The 21530-nt window shown below is 48.2% G+C and overlaps 1 protein-coding gene across 1 annotated transcript; it reads left to right on the forward strand.

Annotated features, from left to right (window-relative positions):
* Positions 1-225: 225 nt before the first annotated feature.
* On the forward strand, positions 226-20084 carry lrrc9 (leucine rich repeat containing 9). The gene is given in 33 exon segments (XM_056589734.1): positions 226-294; positions 2253-2320; positions 2579-2797; positions 2892-3032; positions 3144-3207; positions 3306-3376; positions 4428-4610; positions 5221-5376; positions 5507-5742; positions 6014-6145; positions 6285-6461; positions 6591-6706; positions 6758-6907; positions 7281-7431; positions 7515-7656; positions 7724-7828; positions 8075-8194; positions 8479-8670; positions 9006-9131; positions 9417-9557; positions 9913-10090; positions 10359-10579; positions 10750-10872; positions 10977-11107; positions 11251-11359; positions 11446-11585; positions 12608-12744; positions 13389-13606; positions 14627-14695; positions 15648-15770; positions 16969-17134; positions 17419-17581; positions 20057-20084. Coding segments are annotated over 32 exon segments (4488 nt in total). The 5' UTR covers positions 226-294; positions 2253-2260.
* The last annotated feature ends 1446 nt before the right edge of the window (positions 20085-21530 follow it).

The raw sequence follows: 21530 nt of genomic DNA on the forward strand, positions 1-21530 counted from the left end.
GGATTCGTTGTTGGAATCTCGCGAAAGTTAGGGTTTATTGATTATATCAAGTGCAACACCTCGGACTTTGGTGTAAAATAAAAGGAAAAAACACGTTGAGATGATTGGGGTTTGTACAGGTTGCCGGCCCCTTGGCGCACTCGTGTGGCAACCGAAGGTACTACGGCAGGTGGAATAGTGACGTAGATGCATGGCAACCACACGCCACGCCCACTGCCTAGCAACGTAATGTTGTCGCACACGGTGTCAGTCATCTGTGTCTGTTACTTACTCATTTCATTTAGTGATTGCCAAGTAAGTTATTTTCCAACAATATTTGATTTGTGACTGTAATTAGGTGAGTGCTCAACTATTGTTACTTAGGCTTTATTCTATCTTTCTTTCTTATCATTTACAAATTGTGGGACCCTACTCCTTCCACAATAGAGTGGAACATTGTGGTTCCGGAAGTAAAAATCCCATTCATTTTCTCCATAGAGGTTTTGATTGCAAGCCATTATGTCGTAACCATCCAAAATATACTCACCACGCGCCGTTATATTGTCAAACTATGGTATATGCTCCTGTTGAAGCCACAAGTTAAAGAAGGGAGCATCTCGTTTTTAGATAAACATGTTTTATTTTGGAACCACTGAACCACTATAAACCACTACACTAACCATAATCGTAAAGTGTAAAACGAGATCTATGATTGGTGGGGCTCGCTGTGACCATGGAAACGTTTACCCGCACCCGCGAAAGTATTGTCGCCAATGACTGCTTCTGAACTCGATCACTTACCACAGGGAAACCATGATTCCCTCAGATTAATGGAAAGTTAGAGAGTTGTTCTTTGAGCTTTAGAGGAAATTAGCTCTACGTGTTGAAAAATATGTTGATATAGAATTTATGATAAAAAATAGGTAGGTAAAAATATAGGATATAGCACTAGCAGTGCTTTTTTAGTAATTTTGGCACTATAAAAGCAGGAATACGTAATGTTGAATCATTCAACATTATGTATTCTCGTGTTTATTACGTATTCATTCAACTTGAATGAATACGTAAACACGAGCCTGAATTCACATGTATTAAAAACAAGTAACTTTATTGCAGTCAGGAACGAAGGAACGTACCATGTCGATGACAAGGATATACACTATAGATATATACACACACACAAACACACAAACAGAATATATGACACATATTTTATTGACAATATAAACAATATAATGACAAAGGTTATAAGATGCAAGAAACGCGCAAAACTATTGGGTTGGAGAACCATTGCGAAAAAGTTCGCAATGGTTTATGGAATGAGAAGTTCATCCACTCGTTCACAAAAAATAATATACAGTCTTGTAACTTTTGCTGTACTTTATTTTCGCTACGCTTTTTTTTCGGACCTCGCGGAGCCTAACAATGTCAATATTAACCTAGAAACACAATGTCAAGTTTAAAAAATACTAATCGATTGGAAATATGATTCTTATCAGGCATTTGTATGTGGGGACCCCCGTTTATATGGATAGAGGTGAATGCTGCATATCTGGTGTAGGCTACTCCTGGTAGAAGCTAAATGCTTAAACATATAGTTTTTCACGTCATGATATCTAGATAAACGAAGTGTCACATAGCTCCTGCCAAGCGCCAAACACACTCCAAGGAGTCCAACAGTAAGCCTCATCATTTTGTGATCTTATTTCAATCAACTAGAATGAAAGGAATAAGGTCAATAACATACTTATCCTAACACACACACACACCCACGCACACACGCACACACACACACACACACACACACACACACACACACACACACACACACACACACACACACACACACACACACACACACACACACACACACACACACACACACACTTTATCAGAGCAGCTCAGCTAGTCTATATTTTATCTCAAATCAAATGTATTCAAACTTTGTCACATTAGCTATTCGTAAAATGTATTTGTTTCCCACCATTTCTTCATTTTTTTAAATGGTGTGCATGTTTACATTGTTTACTCCATTTAGACTCTTTTCAAATCCCTTCACTTGATTCAAGCCATTTAATACTGAAACATTAACAACAGTATGTCTAATAATTCAACCAATGACATTTATTATTGTGTTTTATATTTAAACCAACACAATAAAGAAATGTGCTTGGACACATATAGAGTCTGATATATTTAATTTGTTTTCTGACTCCTAATGAACCTCCATCAACACAAAGCTCAACAAGGTGACATCATTACATGAATTTCAGGACAGAAAATGATGACCTCAAGTGAAAAGCCGAAGGTCATTTCTGACGATGAGGTTATTAAACAATTGGTGAGTTCAATTCCACGCTTATTTCTTTCATGTTTTCATGCATATTATAACATTATATCAGCTGTAGAAACAAATTCTGAATGCTGTATTAGCCTGTTATATCAATAGAAAGGTTCAATTCTATTGCAGACACCATGATAAAAAGAAAAAATATAACATACATGTATTTGTCCTTTTTGTTATATCAGTTGACATATAATCTGTTGTATGAGTCTGTTATATCACCAAACAAATGTCACTTCTTTGCATTTCCAACAGTGTAGGGCAAACGGCTTTTCCTTTGAGAAGATGTCAGACGATCTCAGCGCGGTTGCTTCACTGGAAGTGTTCTTCTCGGGTTATCCCCGCATGGTCGGCCTCTCGCTCTTCCCAAAGCTTTTACAACTCACAATAGTGAGCCAGAGCATTAGCCACCTCCAGGGCCTGGAGGGTTGCCCGCTGCTCCAGGAGCTCTGGGTGGCTGAATGCCAGCTGACGGTATGTCTCTGTTTCATTGGCCCTGCTAATAACACTGTACAGAAGAGCTCTGTGTGGTTTGAGTCTCATCCATGTGGAACCCTCCTTCTTGCAGAAGATCGATGGACTGCAGAGCTGCTTTCAGCTGGAGAAGCTCTACCTATACGACAATCAAATCAGTAAAATAGAGAATTTGGAGTTGCAGGTTAATCTGCAAGTGCTATGGCTGAACAACAATGATATCTGTTGCATTGAGGTAGTCCATCTGCCCTGCTATCTATCCGTCAGAATTGATTATGTTATAATTGTGGACCGTTTTGGACATATAGCTGATGATATATGTTTCTCCTGATTGATTTATAAAAAGGGTTTGAATACTCTGCAAAAACTCAGAGAACTAAATCTAGCTGACAACAAAATTGAAAAAATAGGTAAATACAGCTAAACGTATCCGGCATTCTTTCCCAATTGATTTGATCTACTGTAAGAGAATTAACCCAAAAATGTGTTCTACAACATTTTTACAAAGGGCACAGCCTTGATCCCAATATCAACGTTGAAGATCTGAATCTATCTGGGAACAAGATTGCCTCATTTAAGGTAGGTCAGGAAAAAAACATTTTAAATTGCTTACGTAAAAGTTTGGCTTTATCAGATTTTAATAGAAATTCTTCACAGCGGCCTTGGTACTGAAAAGGTATACTAGAAAAAACCTTGTGAAACATCAGGGGTCGCTCCAGCGTTCTGAACTCCTCTATCTGGCTTACCGGACCATTCAACCCTTTAAAACCACAAGTAGAAAAACAAGCTTGTTGTTATAATATATAGAATTTGTCCTTTTCCTTTTAGTAGATTTATGTTTTTAAGATTTGGGTCTTGCCACAACAAACTGTATATTTATATTTTTAACGAAAGCTCTGTGTCCGAGGAAGAACCAACATATAGTTATACCAATATAGGAAGATGATTTGCTGTTTTTTTTATATTCTTATGACCCTTCTTTTCATAGTAACCCATACTTCAGTTTTGAAAGCCATCCAAAATGTCCGCTTCTGATATTATTCTGCCGGCCTGAGAAGATAATCCATTAAGATGTTTCAGCATCTCGCTTGTGCTCGAGCATATCACTCGAGCACAATGCAGCAGATTGATTGGTTTTTGTAAGGAGAACCTCAATATTACATATCACTCATAGTATTTTCATATAATTCAAAATACATATTTTCCAATGCAAAACGCATATCTGTCAATCAAGCCTTTCACATTTCTGCTGCACTGTAAAACAAAAATATTCCACTCCGACACAAATTATCCTCCATTTCCCGTTGTTAGAGGGCTTGGTGCTCCAGACTAATTTAGAGGACTCTCTTATTCTTATGCTGCATTCAGAACACAGAGATGGTTAGGTTGGGTTAGCTGGGCCTCTATCTCCAGCATGCTAACACACGCTGGGCATCAACCCCAGTAGCACTCAGAGCTGGGACTCAAACCGCCACTTGATGACCAGCCTTCCTTTTAAAGGAAGGTGAAAACACTATTAAAATGCTGAAGAATGTAATACAAATATCAGCTCTTTGTACTCAGAGCCAGAGAAGGTGGCCTCGGGTGACAACCAAACACCTGAGGTACAAAATATTTTTGCGCTCGGCAGGAGCTAACCTTCCTGGCCCACCTGCCCGCTCTGAAAGCCCTGGGACTGCAGGACTCCCAGTCAGTGGCCAACCCGGTGTGTCTGCTCTGCAACTACTCCACCCATGTCCTGTACCACATGCCCGGCCTCCAGCGGCTGGACTCCTACAACGTATCCAGTAGACATATGAAGGAGGCTGCTGAGGTAAGCAGTGAACTTCCTTTAGTTTCTCTCGCGTGCACTCTCTCTCTCTCTCTCTCTATCTCTCTCTCTCTCTATCTCTCTCTCTCGCTCTCTCTCTCTCTCCCTCGATCTCCCTCGCTCTCTCTCTCTTTTGCTCGCTCTCTCCATGTCTTTATCTCTGTTACTCTGTTTGGTTCTCTCGATCTTTCTATCTCTCTCTCTCTTTCGCTCTCTCTTTCTCTCCCTGTTATGTGTTCTTTAGCTCTGTTGCTCTCTTTGGTTCTCTCGCTCTCTCTCTCTCTCTCTCTCTCTCTCTCTCTCTCTCCCTGTCTTGTGTTCTTGAGCTCTTTTTCTATGTTTGATTCTCACTCTCACTTGTTCACTGTCTCTCTCCCTTTTACTATTCCAATTCATATACAATATTTATAACTTCATTATAGTTGTATCATAGTATCGAAGTTCTATCGTCTCCAACCTGAAGCGATCGATTGTACGGTTGTTTTATTAAATGGCACACAGACACGATAGTGGTATCCGACAAGGTTTTCCTTTTTTAGAAAAGTCATTCAATATTAATGAGTTTTTATTTTTGGTTCGACTGCAAGCCGTTTCCCTCCATGCCCTCCCCCAGACGACGGTGATGAAGAAGATGATGTACTACAACATGCGTGTGCACACGGCCCAGAAGAACCTTAGGGAGACGGGGCACCGGCTGACGGAGCAGAAGGAGGCCCTCTGGAAGCCCCCCGTGGAGCAGATCAGAGCGTGCGTCCGCGCCATCAAAGATGTATGACCTCCGTCCTGGCACCGTCGAGCATTGAGCTTTCAAACAAAATGCTCAGCTTCTATTTGAGCCTCAGTGGGAGACGGTGTTCCACCTCTCAGCTAAACCCACTGCTGGCGCTCCTTACCCTCAGCTGGAGAGGTCTCTGTCTGAGGTCCAGGAACACGGAGCGAGGCCGCCCCTCCCCTGGGCGGTCCGAGCACAGTCGCCCCCCGCCGGGACCCAGGACCCAGGGGAGGAGGAGGACTCAGGGGAGGAGGCGGGGTCTTCTACGGACTCCAGCAGGGACTCCCCGGTGGAGCACCAGATACAGAGCAAGATGGGGGCGCTGGGCCAACGCGTGGAGCAGTGTGAACGGAGGCTGGAAGAGTGAGCATGATGGGTGTCAGGGAATAGATCCAGATGCATAATGATGTATCAGGTCAGAAAACGTGGGGGCTACAGCAGTAAGTTTGGGGCAGTAGTGTAATAAAAAAGAAACAAATTACAAATGATAAACCTGCAAATATAATTATTAGAATACATGTGGATACAGTTCATGTCTTATTTATGCAAATTATGTCTATGTCTTATAATGTAGTCCATCAATATTTTGTAGATGCAAACATATAATACGTGCTCTACTACATCTCTGCTGCAGAATCGAAGCCTGGTACAAGCAGGAGTTATCCGAGGCCACGCACAGGAAGGAATGCACGGTCCACTTCCTGTTGATGGAGCTCCAGACTGTGGGGAACATTCGCTTTGAGGACGGCTGCCCCAGAGATCCCTGGTACTCTTCTGGTTCTGCCACTGATGAAACAAATCAAATAATCAATGTGATGTTTTATGCTTGTTGTAACAATCAATCAACAAAATCAAGGATTACTGCTTGATTGATTTGGTGGAACTCATGTGGTTGGACTGCTCAGGTTTGCATCCTGCCAGGGCCTTATCCAGTCCAGGTTCTCCGTGGGGGACCTCAAGGCCCACGGCGTCACCGGCCTCCGGATCACCAGCATGACCCGCGTGCACAACCGCGCTCTGAGGCTGCGCTTTGAGGAGAAACTCAGCTTGCGGTTGGCTGACGAGTCCCCGTTCTGCTCACCGTGAGTGGATCAGGGCTGAGATCTGATCACCAGATTGTCCCGCGTTACAATGTCTTCTCTATCGATGAACGCCCCACAGAAGACCTCGTGTCACTCACTGAGGCATGTTTGGGTCTTGACGTTTCTCAGGGAGAACTACAAGCGCTGGCTGGAGTACCTGTTCTATGTTCCTGACCCGGAGAGACCCAGCGAGGAGAATGAAATGCTGCAAATCCTGGAGGAAGGTTTCCTAAGCGCAGAGGTGTGTTTCGTCTCGCCACTGCAACGTTTCACGGTTGTTAAGTTGTGAGCTGTAGACAACGCTCTCCTTCCGGTCTGTATCCACCAGGCGCTGGGGAGAGAGTGCGCCGTGCCTCTGTCCAACAGCCTGAACGTGGCAGACGCACCCAGGTTGGAGCACGCCTTACGTCGGGACCCCCGTAGCTTCCCTCTGCCCTTCACTCAGGGTCGGTGCCCCCTCTGCAACGAATGGACTGCATTTATACAGCACTTTTCTGGCCACTCAAAGCGCTTTATAATATTATATTATATAACATTCACCCATTCATGCACACATTCATACACCTTTAACACACCGACGGCGGTGTCAACCATGCCAGGCGACAGCTAGCTCGTTTGAAGTAGTTAGGGTGAGGTGTCTTGCTCAAGGACACCTCGACACCCTCCCGCTAGGAGGAGCCGGGGATCGAACCAGCAACCTTCCGGTTACCAGCCAACCCGCTCTATCTTCGATGCCGTTCGATGCCACATGCCGTCTGACCTTTGGTTCCGTATTTTTACTGAACCTAACCAAAGTGGATCTTCTCTTTAACGTCGTAGGTCACGTGATCGTCTCCAAAGTGTTTCTTGGCCGCAGCGTCCACCTCCGAGAGGGCGTGCCCGTGGACCCCAAAGCCGACTCGGTGTACCGCAACATGGGCACAGAGCTCGGGGTCAGGTCCCACCGAGGTGCAGACAAGTCACCTCAAATGTTTCTCATTTTCTAAATCCTCCAAATGATACTCGCTGGTGTCATTGCTGCTCTGCTCTCTGTCGTCTCTTAGACGGACCCAGCCAGTGGTTTGTGTTCGACCATGAGCTGGTCTTGCCAGAGTACATTGTTTACTTTGAATATGTCACAGAGGTGAGGGACATCCTAAATAAAAAGAGACTAAAATCCTGGGAATACCTGCTCCTAAACGTCTGACGTGTTCCTGTGTGCTTCCCAGCAGGGGGCTCTCCCGGCCCTCTCTCCTTTGGTAGACCACCCCCCTCTTCTGGAGCTCCTCAGCATGGAGCCGTTCCTGAAGCCACGCCCCCGGATGACCGGTCTGGACGAGGGCACCCTGCTGCAGTCGACCAGGGTCAACACCCTCAGTCAGATCACCGTGAGCCTGGATAGGGGTTCACCGTCACAGGATGTAGCTGGCTCACCGCTGCGTTGGCTATAGGCACACACACACACACACACACACACACACACACACACACACACACACACACACACACACACACACACACACACACACACACACACACACACACACACACACACACACACACACACACACACACACACACACACAGGGTGCTCCTCCTCCCCTGAATGTCTGGATCACTGTCTGCCCCACCAGGTGCTGAACCTGCACGGCAGCGGTCTGTCCAAGCTGAAGGAGCTCTCCGGCCTCCGCGCCCTGCGTCACCTGACCATCAGCTTCAACGAGATCACACGGCTGGACGACATCTCCCACATGGTCAGACTCAAAAGCAGAGCGGGCTCCTTCATTATCCATGAGGAGAAGGCACTTAATGTGCCAGCACGCCAGAAAGCACGCCACAGCCTAGTTTAGGCTGAGCCAACCCGACGAGCGAGGGTCCGGAAGCAACTTCCACATAATCCCTTTTATAGTTATAATCCCTCATAGTTGGATGTCGTCATTGAACCCTCACCCTTCAGTGATTCTACCGTCGAGCTGAACGACTCAGTGGTTAGTCAGTGGTGAACTGATGTGCACGGGCTCTGTGTGCGTCTCCCCAGCCCAACCTGGAGTTCCTGGACGCCAGCTACAACCACATCGCCTCCCTGGAGGGCTGGAGGGGTCTGGGCGGGCTGAGGACGCTGGACGTGCGCTGGAACCGGCTGAGCAGGGCGAGGGACGAGGCCGCCGTGCTGAGGAAGCACGCCGCGGCTCTGCTGAGGCTGGACGCCCGCCACAACCCCTGGACCCGGGTACGGCTCGCCGCGGCCAGGCCACCGGGAACCTCCTTCAATAAATAGGGGTGCATGAAGGGAGGTTTTTCTTGCCCTCTGGGGGGCTAGGGTCAGGGGTGTGTCATAAATAGATGGCCTGTTATGCTCTTTGAGACTGTACCTCTGATTAAGGGCTATACAAACACAATTTAATTTAATTTAATTTGAATTGAATGGCTGTAGAAGGGGTTTTGGAGGAGCCAAAGTCTAAACTTTTACCATCCATTTGAAGCGATAGCTAGTCTAACCCTAACCCTTTATGATGTTTGCCCTCCTGGACCAAGGTTTGGATTTCTGTCGTTTTTTGTGCACAGCCCGACTCGGTGAGGGCCACCATTGTTGGCCGCCTGGGGACCCTCACCCACCTGGACCAGGTCCCGGTCTCAGAGGAAGAGGTGGCTGCAGCTGCGCAGACCACCGCCAGCTCCAGGATCACCCAGGTTCAGCGGAGTCGATGCATTACAACATCACAACATACTGACGAACACAGCGGAACACAGCTCAGCTTCTTAGTCAAATTTCACTTGGTCAATCATCAGGCCATCACATGGCATTGATGTCAGCAGTGCTACAATTTTCTTATTTATTTTAGACATTATTTAAATGGGAACTCGGAAGTCTAGAGGAAACGAGAAAAGATTTATTTGTTGCCATTTTGTATTCGAGGTTCATGTTGTTTGCCGATGTTGGACACATGAGACTCAGTGACTCTGTGCGGCCCCCAGGCTTCTCTGCTGACCCACTCCGGTACGGCCTGTGAGTGTCCCCGCAGCCTGAGCCTGCTGTCCACCGCCCAGCTACTGGTGCAGCTCAGCCCGGCCCCCTGGCCCCCCCACGCCACCCCCGAACCAGGCTGGACCGCCATGGTAGGCTGCACACACGCACGCACACACACACACACACACACACACACACACACACACACACACACACACACACACACACACACACACACACACACACACACACTCACACACTCACTCACTCACTCACTCACTCACTCACTCACACACACATCGCACACACACACACACACACACACACACACACACACACACACACACACACACACACACACACACACACACACACACACACACACACACACACACACACACACATAACAGAGGAACCTTGATCACGTACACGTCTCCGTTCCTAGGTGAGCCCAGTCAGTACCCCAGAGTATGACAGGAGATCAGCGCTACGTATCGTCCACAGATCACAGCCCTGTCCCTAGACGGGCTGGGCATCTCCAGGCTGGCTAACCTGGATAAGCTGGTCAACCTCCGGTGGGCCTCGTTCAACGACAACGACCTCAGCCATCTGGAGGGCCTGGAGCACTGCCTGGCCCTGGAGGAACTCTCCCTGAACCACAACGCCATCTCCAGCCTGGACGGTGAGTTTCACCTTCACGTTCACCGACGCAGAGCGAGACGGAGGGTCGCGTGTCAGGAGAACCTGAAGGACTGCTTTGCTGATTGACAGAGAGGAACATGAAACGCTGTAAAGCACATACACACACATGCACACACAGACACACACACGCACACACACACACACACACGCACAGACAAAGAGAGAGAGACACACACACACACACACCTCTGCATCCACCATTACCCTTTCAGCAGGGTTTTATCGAGGTGTCCTTTTTCTCCCGTGAGGTTTGTCTCCACTGCGTCGTCTGGTCAAACTGAGCCTGAACGGAAACCAGCTGCACTGTCTGGACGCCTTCGGCCTGGAGCGCCTGCCCAACCTGCACTTCCTGTCCGTGGAGGACAACCACATCGCCTCCATGCACGGGATCCAGCGGGCTCGCTCGCTCCTAGAGCTGTACATCGGCAATAACCTCATCGCCACCACCAGAGACATCTTCCATCTGAAGGTGAACCACGCTCATATTGATCGCTCTGAAACCTTCGAACGAATGTCGAAATGTGCTATAGTATTAAAGATTGAAGGAAGAACAGTGAGATTCCCTTCCGCATAGCTCTGTTGTCAAATGACGCCTGCTAACTTTTAATCCTGGGTTGGACGTCACCGCTCTTCATCCAGGCCCTGTCTCACCTCATCATCCTTGAGCTCCACGGGAACCCCCTAGTGGACAAGCTGGAGAACTACAGGATGTACGTTGTCTTCCAGCTGCCGGCCCTCAAAGCCCTGGATGGGGTCGGAGTGGTAGGTGTGTCTTCTCCAGCTCTCCCCCCCCCCCCCCCCCCCCAATGTCTTCACCTGAGTTTCTATGGTGACATAACAGAGGGGATATCTACCTTTCTGCACAGGAAGTGACCGAGTCTAAGAACGCCAAGGACGTGTTCAGCGGCCGCCTGTTGCCGGACATGGTGGCGGAGAAGCTGGGTCACTCCAGGTACTCGGACGTGAGGGTCCTCAGGATGCAGGCCTGCTCCATCAGGTGAGCCCACCTCTCGGGGGCTGGTTGAATCACATGAATGTGGAACGCATATTGTAGCAGTATCTTTAGTGAGCTGTAACTCAAATTGAGGCCAACGAATACATTACCCGTGCTTCTTTTGTATTCTCTGCTTCTGTGTGCAGGATGGTGGATCTGACCCCAACTGACCTCTTCCTCAACCTGCGCAGCGTGAACCTGGACAACAACAACCTCACCTCGTTCTCCGGCCTAGTCTATCTGCCCAACGTCACGGTACGGTCCCGCGCCGCCGCAGGGGCTGGTCCACTCCAGGGTTGGCCCGGGAGACACGCGCCTGAGGGTCTTTATCTCACCTGCAGGCTCTGTGTCTGAACCACAACCACATCGAGTCCATCCTGCCCCGACAGAAGAGCAAGGGCCACCTGACCAAGAGACAGCTGCTGCACCGCAAGGTGACCTCCAGTGGCTATGGCCGGCCAGACCTGAACAAGGGAAGCAGGTCAGCTACAGCACGAGCTCACACACAACCTAACACACTGTCTCGTTTCACCAGCAATTTCCGTCAACAACCAAATGTAAATTGTAAATGAGCCGTTTGAATTGGCAGAGCTTCACCATTGGGGGGCAGTGTTGGCCTGTGCTCAGCGGTGGGGACAGCGTTAGGCGCTGGGTGGCTGCAGAGGCCCTGAGTCGTTGTCCTTTTTGTCCGAGATGCCCCTCTGTCATTTCTCTCTGGACCGAACAAATAACCACCCTGCATATTATCAGGAGGACGTTGTGTCGTAGGAACCAGACCCCGTGGAGGTCAGGAGGTCTGCTGGGCTGAAACACTGCAGCGTCATTGGGCTTCCATGCTCTTCCAGCCTCATCGCCCACAGAGCCCCAATCACGCCACACAGCCACGAACGCACGCTTAGTATCCGAGCCAGGGAATATTTATAACAGTATCATGTTCACCGAAGACTTTTAGACCTCAAGAGTATAAAGTGCCCTTTGTGAGCTGATTGCACCGAGGGTTGAAAGCCGCAACCTCAATGTTTAAAATAAGTATTTATTGGATTATTTTCTTTGATTTATGTAAAATTAGAAGCAGCATTAATATTGCTATATCCAAATATGATTAAAGAGACCAGTATACGGGCCCCAGTGGATCAGCCTTTAAGCCTGCAGGCATATACATGAGTAATCCCAACCTAAAAGCATTCCGCCAGCAGGAGAATCTGTCCCAAAAAGAAAAACCTAAGCAAGTAAATAGAGCAGTGATAAAAAAGCAATACACCGATCAAAGCAATTACATCTCCGCTAGTCATTTCTCAAGAGCGTTTATTCACGGCGTCTCGAATGCGCTTCTGCAACCGCCGCTGCCGTTCCCCGCGCATCGTTAAAAAGCAATAACCAACGAGCCCTCGCCTGTGATTGCCTTGAGTTGAGTTCCTTTGCCACTTCTGAGGTCCAGCCATTTAGCCCCAGACAGACCAGGAAACAAACGCCCTCTCTCCTCTCTCTGTTGCTGGGTCAAAGGGAGGCGCTGGCGCCTGGAGGCCTGGAGCCGCTGATGGCCAGCCTGGAGGTGCTGCATCTCAGCCACAATGGCATCTCCAACATGGCCAATCTGCAGCTCAGCAGGCTCACCAATCTCAAAGCACTCTTTCTTGAAGGTGCGTATGGGTGATGTGCCAGCACCCACCCCCTCCCACCCCCACCCCCACCCCCACATACAAACACATCCTTCCTTCTTTACAAAGCCTGTAGAAAAAATAAAGTCATTTGTGTGTGTGTGTGTGTGTGTCTGTGTGTGTGTGTGTCGGAGGCTGTTAAAAGGCAAACACAAGAGAGAGTGTATTCCCCTTTCGACATCTAGCCCAGGTGGACGGAGAGCTGGGTGAAAAGTATTACACACTTTGTTTTCAATTGCCTTGCAGGGGGTCTGATTGTGTGTGCCTTTATTCTGCCATGTGTTTTGTCGATTGAGCTGACCTCACTTGTTTGGCTGCACTTCTTTTCTTAAACATCTTTTGAAAATGCCTATTTCAATCTTGGGAGGGATGAAAAAAGCACAAAGAGGATCCCATGTTGTTTATTACCTCAAAACCTGTGACAATTTCCCACCGGCTCCACTTTCCTACACAAACGCAATGTTCCAGATGACTTAACCAAGATTCCACCTCAATCTCCCCCATTTCCTTACGACAACTTATATTTTCCCAACTACTTTGACCGTGTTTCCTGCCTCCCCCCCCCCCCCCCCCCCCCCACACACACACACACACACACACGCACAAACTCACTCTCCCGTCTGCAGAGAATGACATTAGCCAGGTGGAAGGCCTGGAGGGACTGACCCGGCTGAGAGCCCTGGTCCTGGACCGCAACCGCATCAAGGCCCTGGGGGAGAGCTCCCTGGTGGGTCAGAGCCTCCTGCTGGAGCTGTCCTTGGCGCAGAACCGCCTGCGCGATCTCAGCCACCTGGAGCCGCTGGTGCAGCTCCGCCAGCTGTTCCTCGCCATGAACAAGCTACAGGTGGGCCTCTTTACTTTTCTACTTCCTGGTCCTCCTCTGGAGGACCGATCTCCGACCAGTGCAGCCGCACGCAGAAGCCCTCACACTGTAGAGGAAGCCCTCACACCGTAGAAGAAGCCCTCACTCTGTAGAAGAAGCCCTCACTCTGTAGAAGAAGCCCCCACACCATAGAAGAAGCCCTCACTCTTTAGAAGAAGCCCCCACACCCTAGAGGCAGCCCTCACACAATGCTGATTTCCTGATGAGGCCAACGAGGTCACAGTCAGCCTTTCCCCCCCACTTATTCCTTGGTGTGTGTGTGTCTATAGAAACTGATTAACCCGACGACCACCCGCTGATTCAATCATATGCAAAATGTGTGCCCTGTTTAAGAATGTGTTCCACTCAAGCCGTGGGTGTATTACTTATTCCTTTTCTGTTTGCAAACTGCAGCGTGGAATATAGTAATCATGTGTCATTATCACCGCATGGTGGTATGCATGGGGGGGGGCGCATTAAGTAGAATCAACTTTGATTGAAGGTCAGACGTTGTGTGAGGACACAGGGGGACAATCAAGGCAACATGTAATCATCTTCTCCGTCTCTTGCCTTCTCACCCCGGGCGAGTGATTTGCACTTCCTGCCGTCGACACTCCCTGGATTCACTAATGATGGTCCTTGAGGGGCTTTCAATTAATACAAGAAACACAGAAATCACTCCTATAGCGGCGCCCACCCCGCCTCACCACCGTCGCTCATCGGGGTCCAGGGGAGGGGGCGGAGCCGGGCGGGACCCCCTGTGTGCACCCACACCTTCCCTTCAGATTACAGGGGGCCCCCCATTGAATCCGCCCTCCCCCAGCCGACTGCCCCCTCCTCCCCCCCCCCCCCCCCCCTCACCACACCCAAACAATAGAGGCATGTCCGTCCACGCACACACCTCCATGGTGAGCAGCGAGGGGACCCCGGTGGGACAGGGCCTCGCTTGTGATTCATAACTACTCTTTCATTTCATCTTCTGCATCTGTTGTCTTCTCATAGGATATCTCAGAGTTGCACAAGCTGGAAGTCCTGCCGTCCTTGATTGAGCTGTCTGTGAATGGCAACCCGGTGAGTAGGACTGACGTTTGTGTACCGCAAAGCTCACATTAATACGCCCGGCGGTTTGAGAACTGATATAGATTATCTGCGATTAAAACATTGCATAACGTTAACAAGTCATATGCATGTTATCCCTTTAATCATGAGGCCGACCGCTCATGGTGGACACAACATAACTTCTGGTGGAGGACCAAGGAGCGGCTTCGTGTCCGTCCCTCCTCCACCCGTCCGGAGTGCATCAGGCTCTCTCTCTCTCTCTCTCACACACGGCACGCTCTCCGTTTCTAAATTAAGTGATTACACGACGGGCCGTCTGCTCCCGCCGGCATCACGGACAAATCCGTCGACCGATTGGCCGCGAGCCGCATCGCTGGGGCCCGTTGGCGGAGCGACCATCTGGCCCTCCTGGGCCGCCAGGGGGCCCCGGGCAAAGCTCCTGGCCGGCTACACGAGAACCCACAGGGCTCAGATGGTGATGCCTGGTTCCCCCTATAGCAACCCCCATACCCCTAATCCTGCCAGGGTCTGTCGGCTAACGGCCACACTGGGGACAACACCTCCTGCTGTCACCCTGGTGGACTCTCGGCCTCATGCCCCGTCTCCCCTCAGACAGGTCACCTTCTCGTGTCACGGCGGTACACCTGTGATGATGACACACACGAGTCGCCTTGATTGGATCATCGCCCTGGCCGGAGGTCACCGTGGGTGGGGCTGGGGAGGATAGCTGATAGCCGCTGTTAGCCGCTATCAGCTATCAGCCGGTTCAGTGGGATTACTGTTGGGGACCAGGGTCCCGAGGGGGGGGGGGACACATACCATGAGACTCAAACCAGATGTCACCGGATAGACCTCAGATCCTGACCCGTGTGTGTGTGTGTGTGTGTGTGTGTGTGTGTGTGTGTGTGTGTGTGTGTGTGTGTGTGTGTGTGTGTGTGTGTGTGTGTGTGTGTGTGTTGTCCAGGTGGCCCGGCGGTCTCTCCACAGGCCAACGGTACTCCTGCGTCTCCCGGACCTGCAGGTCCTGGATGGAGAGCCGGTGACCGTGGAAGAGAGGACCAGGGCGGAGCTCTCTGCAGTCCCAGCGGTATCACAAATTTATAGGCTTTGCTAGAGGCGCTGTGTTAATAAAACTGAATTCATAGAACCCTAGTTATTCATACACCTTTGGTTTGTTATTATACGATAATACCCACAAAGTGAAATAAGGGATCCATAAAAACATACAATCGTCCTTTGTATGAAAGAAGATTGAAGCGTGGTGAGGAAGATAAAGCGAGACCCTGTGCTTTAAAACCAATGCATGAGGAGCGCAGCATGGATCGTTCACTATGTTTATCTTTTGATGGTATTAAAAAGGGCCAGCTCTGCCATAAGCAGACACAACGTAATGAAGCTCTGATCTGCTCTCTTATATGACTGACCTAAAACCCGGGCAGACCTCACTGATGTGAAAGCCCTTAATGGGCCTGATCATGTGTAATGCTATCCGACTAAAACCACTCCCAGTCAGGAGGACAACAGCAAACAGAACCGCACATATTAATAAAGCAGCAGAAAGTCCCATCATGGATCAAAGTCTGTTGGTTGGACTGATTTCATTTCAACGTAGAGAGAGAGAGAGAGAGAGAGAGAGAGAGAGAGAGAGAGAGAGAGAGAGAGAGAGAGAGAGAGAGAGAGGAGAGAGAGAGAGAGAGAGAGAGAGAGAGAGAGAGAGAGAGAGAGAGAGAGAGAGAGAGAGAGAGAGAGAGAGGAGATAGTGCTGCTCTGAATTAAAACACAACCTAAGCCCGCTGCCCGCTTCATCCTGCTGATTAGATGAAATGTGCCCGGGCGATAATGCACCAGTGGCTTTAGCCCCTATTAGCCGGGTCAGCGCGCCCCCCCCCCCCCCCCCCCCTCCCGCTGCTAGTTAATAGCAGATATGGGACCGAGTGCACATCCCATCTCATTCCAAACATCAACAACACAGAGAGTGGGCCCACGCCCCCCAGCCTGTTTCGGGCCCACTCTCACACATGATTGTTCCCCAGACAAGTTTCACAACCTGAGCACAAAACAGCAGTTCCTTCATCTTCCCAGGCTTGTTGGTGACACAGAGACATGACGACAACGCAAGATGTCGAGCAAACAGGATTTATACAACAGGAAGCCAGCGAGATCGATCCCTGACTGGCAGCTCATGACCCAGGGGGCAGTATCTGCTTATGTGATCTTAACCCCAGCTCTGCGCTCTTGTCTCATCTCCACTCGGTCCCCGTCCCGTGCCGGCCGTGCCACCACAGTGTCCCGGAACGGTCCTTCCCCTCTCTGGGGAGATGAGCGCAGCGGGGCTGCGGCCGCTGGTGCCGCGGGCCACGCCCCTCATGGGGCTGCAGAACTTCCCCGGCCATGACGGCCTGCTCCCGGGTAACCCAGATGACGGCCAAACCCAGGACACATCGTCCAGCCGTGAGCGTCCATCATGTGTAGGCCCTCTCAGTGTAAAGACATAAGATGATAGAAGCAATATTTAAAAGCAAAACAAGTGTTTGGTGTCTCTAGGACCAATGCATTGGAATGTTCCAGATATCCACTAGAATTTTAAGGAAAATATAGCTTAACATTATGTGAAGAAGAGGTATGTTTTCTTTAGTTCATCTACACGCCAGAGTTGTAAATAGAGTTGAATATATTTGTGATCCCGTGCTCTCGGCCGTCCTCGACATTCTCTCTGTTTTGATTCTCCATGTCAGATAAGAAGCAGAGGACCATGGGAGCTCGCGGCAGCCAGGTGGAGACGTTGTCCCGGCCCGTTAGAAGGAACGGGAGCGGCCTCCCCAACCCGGGTCTGCCTCCAGAAGGGAACAGACTCCTGCTCATCTGCCCCAGTCTGGAAGACTCCCCCAGCCCCCTAAAGTACACACCTCTCTGTACCTTCAGGCCCAATAGGGCTAGTTTCAGACCTCTGACGTTGTTTGGTTTGATTAGATGATCCTCGTTTCATCCTCATGTTTCCTTTCAGATTCCCGAATAGCAGCGCACATAAACCTTGACCTTGGAAATACGGGCTGTTCAGAAGTGGGTGACCTGATGTAGCGAGTTCAGAGCAGCTCCAGCCACCTCCACCCTCCCTACACCACCATGCCACCACTTCTCTTTCTTACTGTGTCTGATATTTGATTGAAAAACTATCAATACATTTCTTTTGGAGGATTTGAATCCACTAACAGTGGATTTATCTTCACTGAATTACCTTTTGAACCACCACAACCTTGCTTTGAGTGAAACAAAGCGGCCCACTTGCCTGGCCAGGTATCTAGTACAGTGTTTTTTATGTGTCTCATGACAGATTTTTCTGTCCAAATATATGGATGGCTAACCACTGTAATCTGAGGATGAGAGGTTTTTTGGTGTCATGTCCCCCCCCCCCCGAAACCAAATACTAACACCCACAGATGCAGAGGCGCGTGGGTCTGGCATCGCAACCGTCCGGTCAAATGGATCCGCAACGAGTAGTTAATCCAGCTTTAGCACACCTCTCTGTGGACAATAATCTGCAGTCACGCAGAAAGAGATGCAGCAGTGTGGTTGACAGCGGTCCAAATGGGTTGCAGAGATTGTGGACTCCAGCCTGCTGGCCTCTTTGCCTAAAGCCTGACATGTACTTCCTCCCTGTTAACGGGATGCAATAACTATCATCGGTAGAATTTTATAATCTACTCATAGATTACACGTTCTATGGATTTAATATAGTGTTAATTTGAAAAATGAATGATGCACCCACCTTTGCTTTATTTGTCAATAAAGGCAATTTGAGGTTGCTATGGCAAACGATATTGTTGCTAAACTGGATAAAACCAGAGTAAACCAGATGACACACATGATGACTCAGTTGACTCATAATACTTGAATAAATGTATTTGCTCATCCTTATACATTTACACCCCAACGTTCATTCAGCTTTGTGCCTTGTGTGAAATCCATTGTTATGCAACCTATAAAGGCATTCATAACTTTGCATGAATTCCTAAAAGCGGGGACACTTTTTTCAAAAATGTCTAAATTAAATTTTTTGAACAAAGCAATCCTACAAATGTTCGCTCTGCATTTTGAACAGCCTGGGAAGATGACCTGTGTTTATGACCACTAGGGGTCCCCGGTGCTCTGTGCGCTCTGCCGCTGTCGCTCTATTTAGACATTCGGTTCCTTGCATTATATTCAGTAGTGACAGTATATATAATCACAACATACTGTATGTTCATCTATGTTTGTATGAGTCCCATGCTATGCTTCCAACCTTCCAAGCCATGTCTTGGTTAAGTAGCCAACAGTTGTCAAAATAAAAGGCTGGCCCGGCCAAGCTCCTCTAATGCCTGCACTTAACTTTGCTTCATTTGCGTTAACGCCCAGCATTAAGCAGGGCTAATGACTGCGTGAGTGGGTCTGTGTCATTACCTTGCTGTGCCTGACATCAAATGGCAGCTGATGGGCTCAGAGCACGAGGCTGTAATACACAGAGTCGGGCTGGGGGGCTCAGCCACAGGAACGCTCTAATGCACTACATAGCCTATATTAAAATAGGATTTCACTTTTCATTTTACGTTTCATTTTAGTATACCGTGTCCAAAATGTAAACCTCCCCCTACTGATGCATGTATTTTCCTCTGCACAGGTCATGATCATTGATACGGTGTGTTGGCTCTGCATAGGCCTATATCTGTCAGTATTTTTAGCATTAAGAAAACATTAGCATAAAGATGGTGAATAATGCATCAGCCTTGAGTGAGCCCAGATGCACTTGACTTCCATCTTCCCCTCCCTTGCTCTTTCTCTTGTTTTTACTTTCTCTCTTGCGTTGCATTTTCTCTCTCCCCTCCTCACCCAATCCACCCCCTTGTGATAGAGCACATGGTTCATAGCTGGTTTAATGGGATGGAATGTGACAGGTTATGTTTTCATCTGCCTGATATGGAGCCTAGGCTGGGAGGGAGGAAGTGAGAACGAGAGAGAGAGAGAGAGAGAGAGAGAGAGAGAGAGAGAGAGAGAGAGAGATCTGCAACCGTCATTGGGCATGTTTGTGCTTGTTGTGAAGCAGTTGAAGATGATCCCGCATCATACACACACACACACACACACACACACACACACACACACACACACACACACACACACACACACACACACACACACACACACACACACACACACACTAACAACCACATGGTCTGTATAGGGCCGTTACTGTTGGTCCACTGACTCTCCACTCTGCTGTGTGTGTTTGTGTGTGTGTGTGTGTGTGTGTGTGTGTGTGTGCATCCAGAGGAGCCCCATTAGTCCAGGACTGTGTGAATAATTGCTGAATGGAGCGTGAACTCTGTGCTGTCCACACAGGTTCGAGCGCATGGAGGGCGGAGGTTGAGGGGGGGGGGGGGGGGGAATGAGTCAGATGAGACATGGATTTATGTTTGTGGTCAAGCTCAAGTTAAGTTATCCATGCTGCTTATCATGCTGTACAGAACCGCAATCCCCATCTTGCGTGTGTTTTTTTTTTAAGCGATTCGGTTGTGTTAATCCATCGCTGAGGTGCTGTTGTTAAAATGGGAGGGGGACCAATTATCTGTTATCATCTAAATGTAAATTATGGTTTTCAAAAGGTGTGTATTATGTCCTAAGTCAGTCCTGGAGAAAAATACATTATTCAAATTCAATCTGGCTGATAGAATCTCGCCCCCTGCCCTGTCTCTGCTGTAGCCTAATGTTTATTGTTTAGATGTTTTGCTCCCTGAAACGGATGAGTCCAAATGAAAACGAGAGGGAAGACTGTGCTCTGATGTTGTGTGCACCTTTTGTGGTTTAATCTTCCCTTCAAACTTTGTCGTTCCATTTCTGAAATGGGAGATATTTCTAACAACATCTGGATTTTACACAGCTTTTTGTATTTTGAAAAAATAACCGAAAGGAATCAAATCCTGCAGAAAAAAACCCAAAAACATTTCTTACAGATTTTCAGGTCTCTGTTCGAGTTTTTTTACTAACAAATTTGACCAACATGCAATACAACTTGTTTTTTACTCAGGATGACACGAGAGCATAAAGCCTGTGTTCCCATATCCCTTAAGTCAGTACAAGAATAAAAACAACAACAACGGTAATCTCCTTTCTTACTGATTAATATTCTTCCTTGTGTCGATGGCCTTTTATTCACTTGATCATTTTCCGTTGCTACGTTTTTAGCCCCTCTCCCTTTTTTTTATCACCAAAATTTACATTCGGCAGGTCAAGGCGCTAAAGCCCGACCACTTTCATCATATTATCCTAATAGAATACCCTCAGCTTTAGCGATACGAGGGTTATATTCTGTATCCTTGTTGTCATCTTCATAATAAAGGAGAACAAATCCTATGGTGATTTGGGGAACCGCTTAAGCACATAAGCTGCTTCAGGATTTAAAGATTGTTCCAAGGTGAAAAATGATAAGGGGCGTCAACAAACACTACGGCGCGTGCCACTTTCTGTAAAGACAATAATAGACGGGTGACCTTTTCATTGTTCTCCTCCAGAAACACTGTTGGGGTAAAGCCCTTTGTTATCTTACGAAACCACAAACTAAATATCTGGGCCCAGGCTATTAACTTAGTTTTCTAAAAGGCTTATTTACAATACACCATTTCACAATCTACTATATCACACTCTGGAATATGTTCTAATGAATTATTTTAAATAATACAGCTTTACCGTACATACGATTTTAATTATATTTCTGCAAATATATTCTCATAATTTTAGGCCTACTTCTTTAGTGCTTTGTTTAAATATAAATGTTCCAGAACTATTTACACAAACATTTTAAATGAACCTGAATATT

The sequence above is a fragment of the Gadus chalcogrammus genome, chromosome 5 (assembly GCF_026213295.1).
Source record: "Gadus chalcogrammus isolate NIFS_2021 chromosome 5, NIFS_Gcha_1.0, whole genome shotgun sequence".
Classification (NCBI taxonomy): Eukaryota; Metazoa; Chordata; class Actinopteri; order Gadiformes; family Gadidae; genus Gadus; species Gadus chalcogrammus.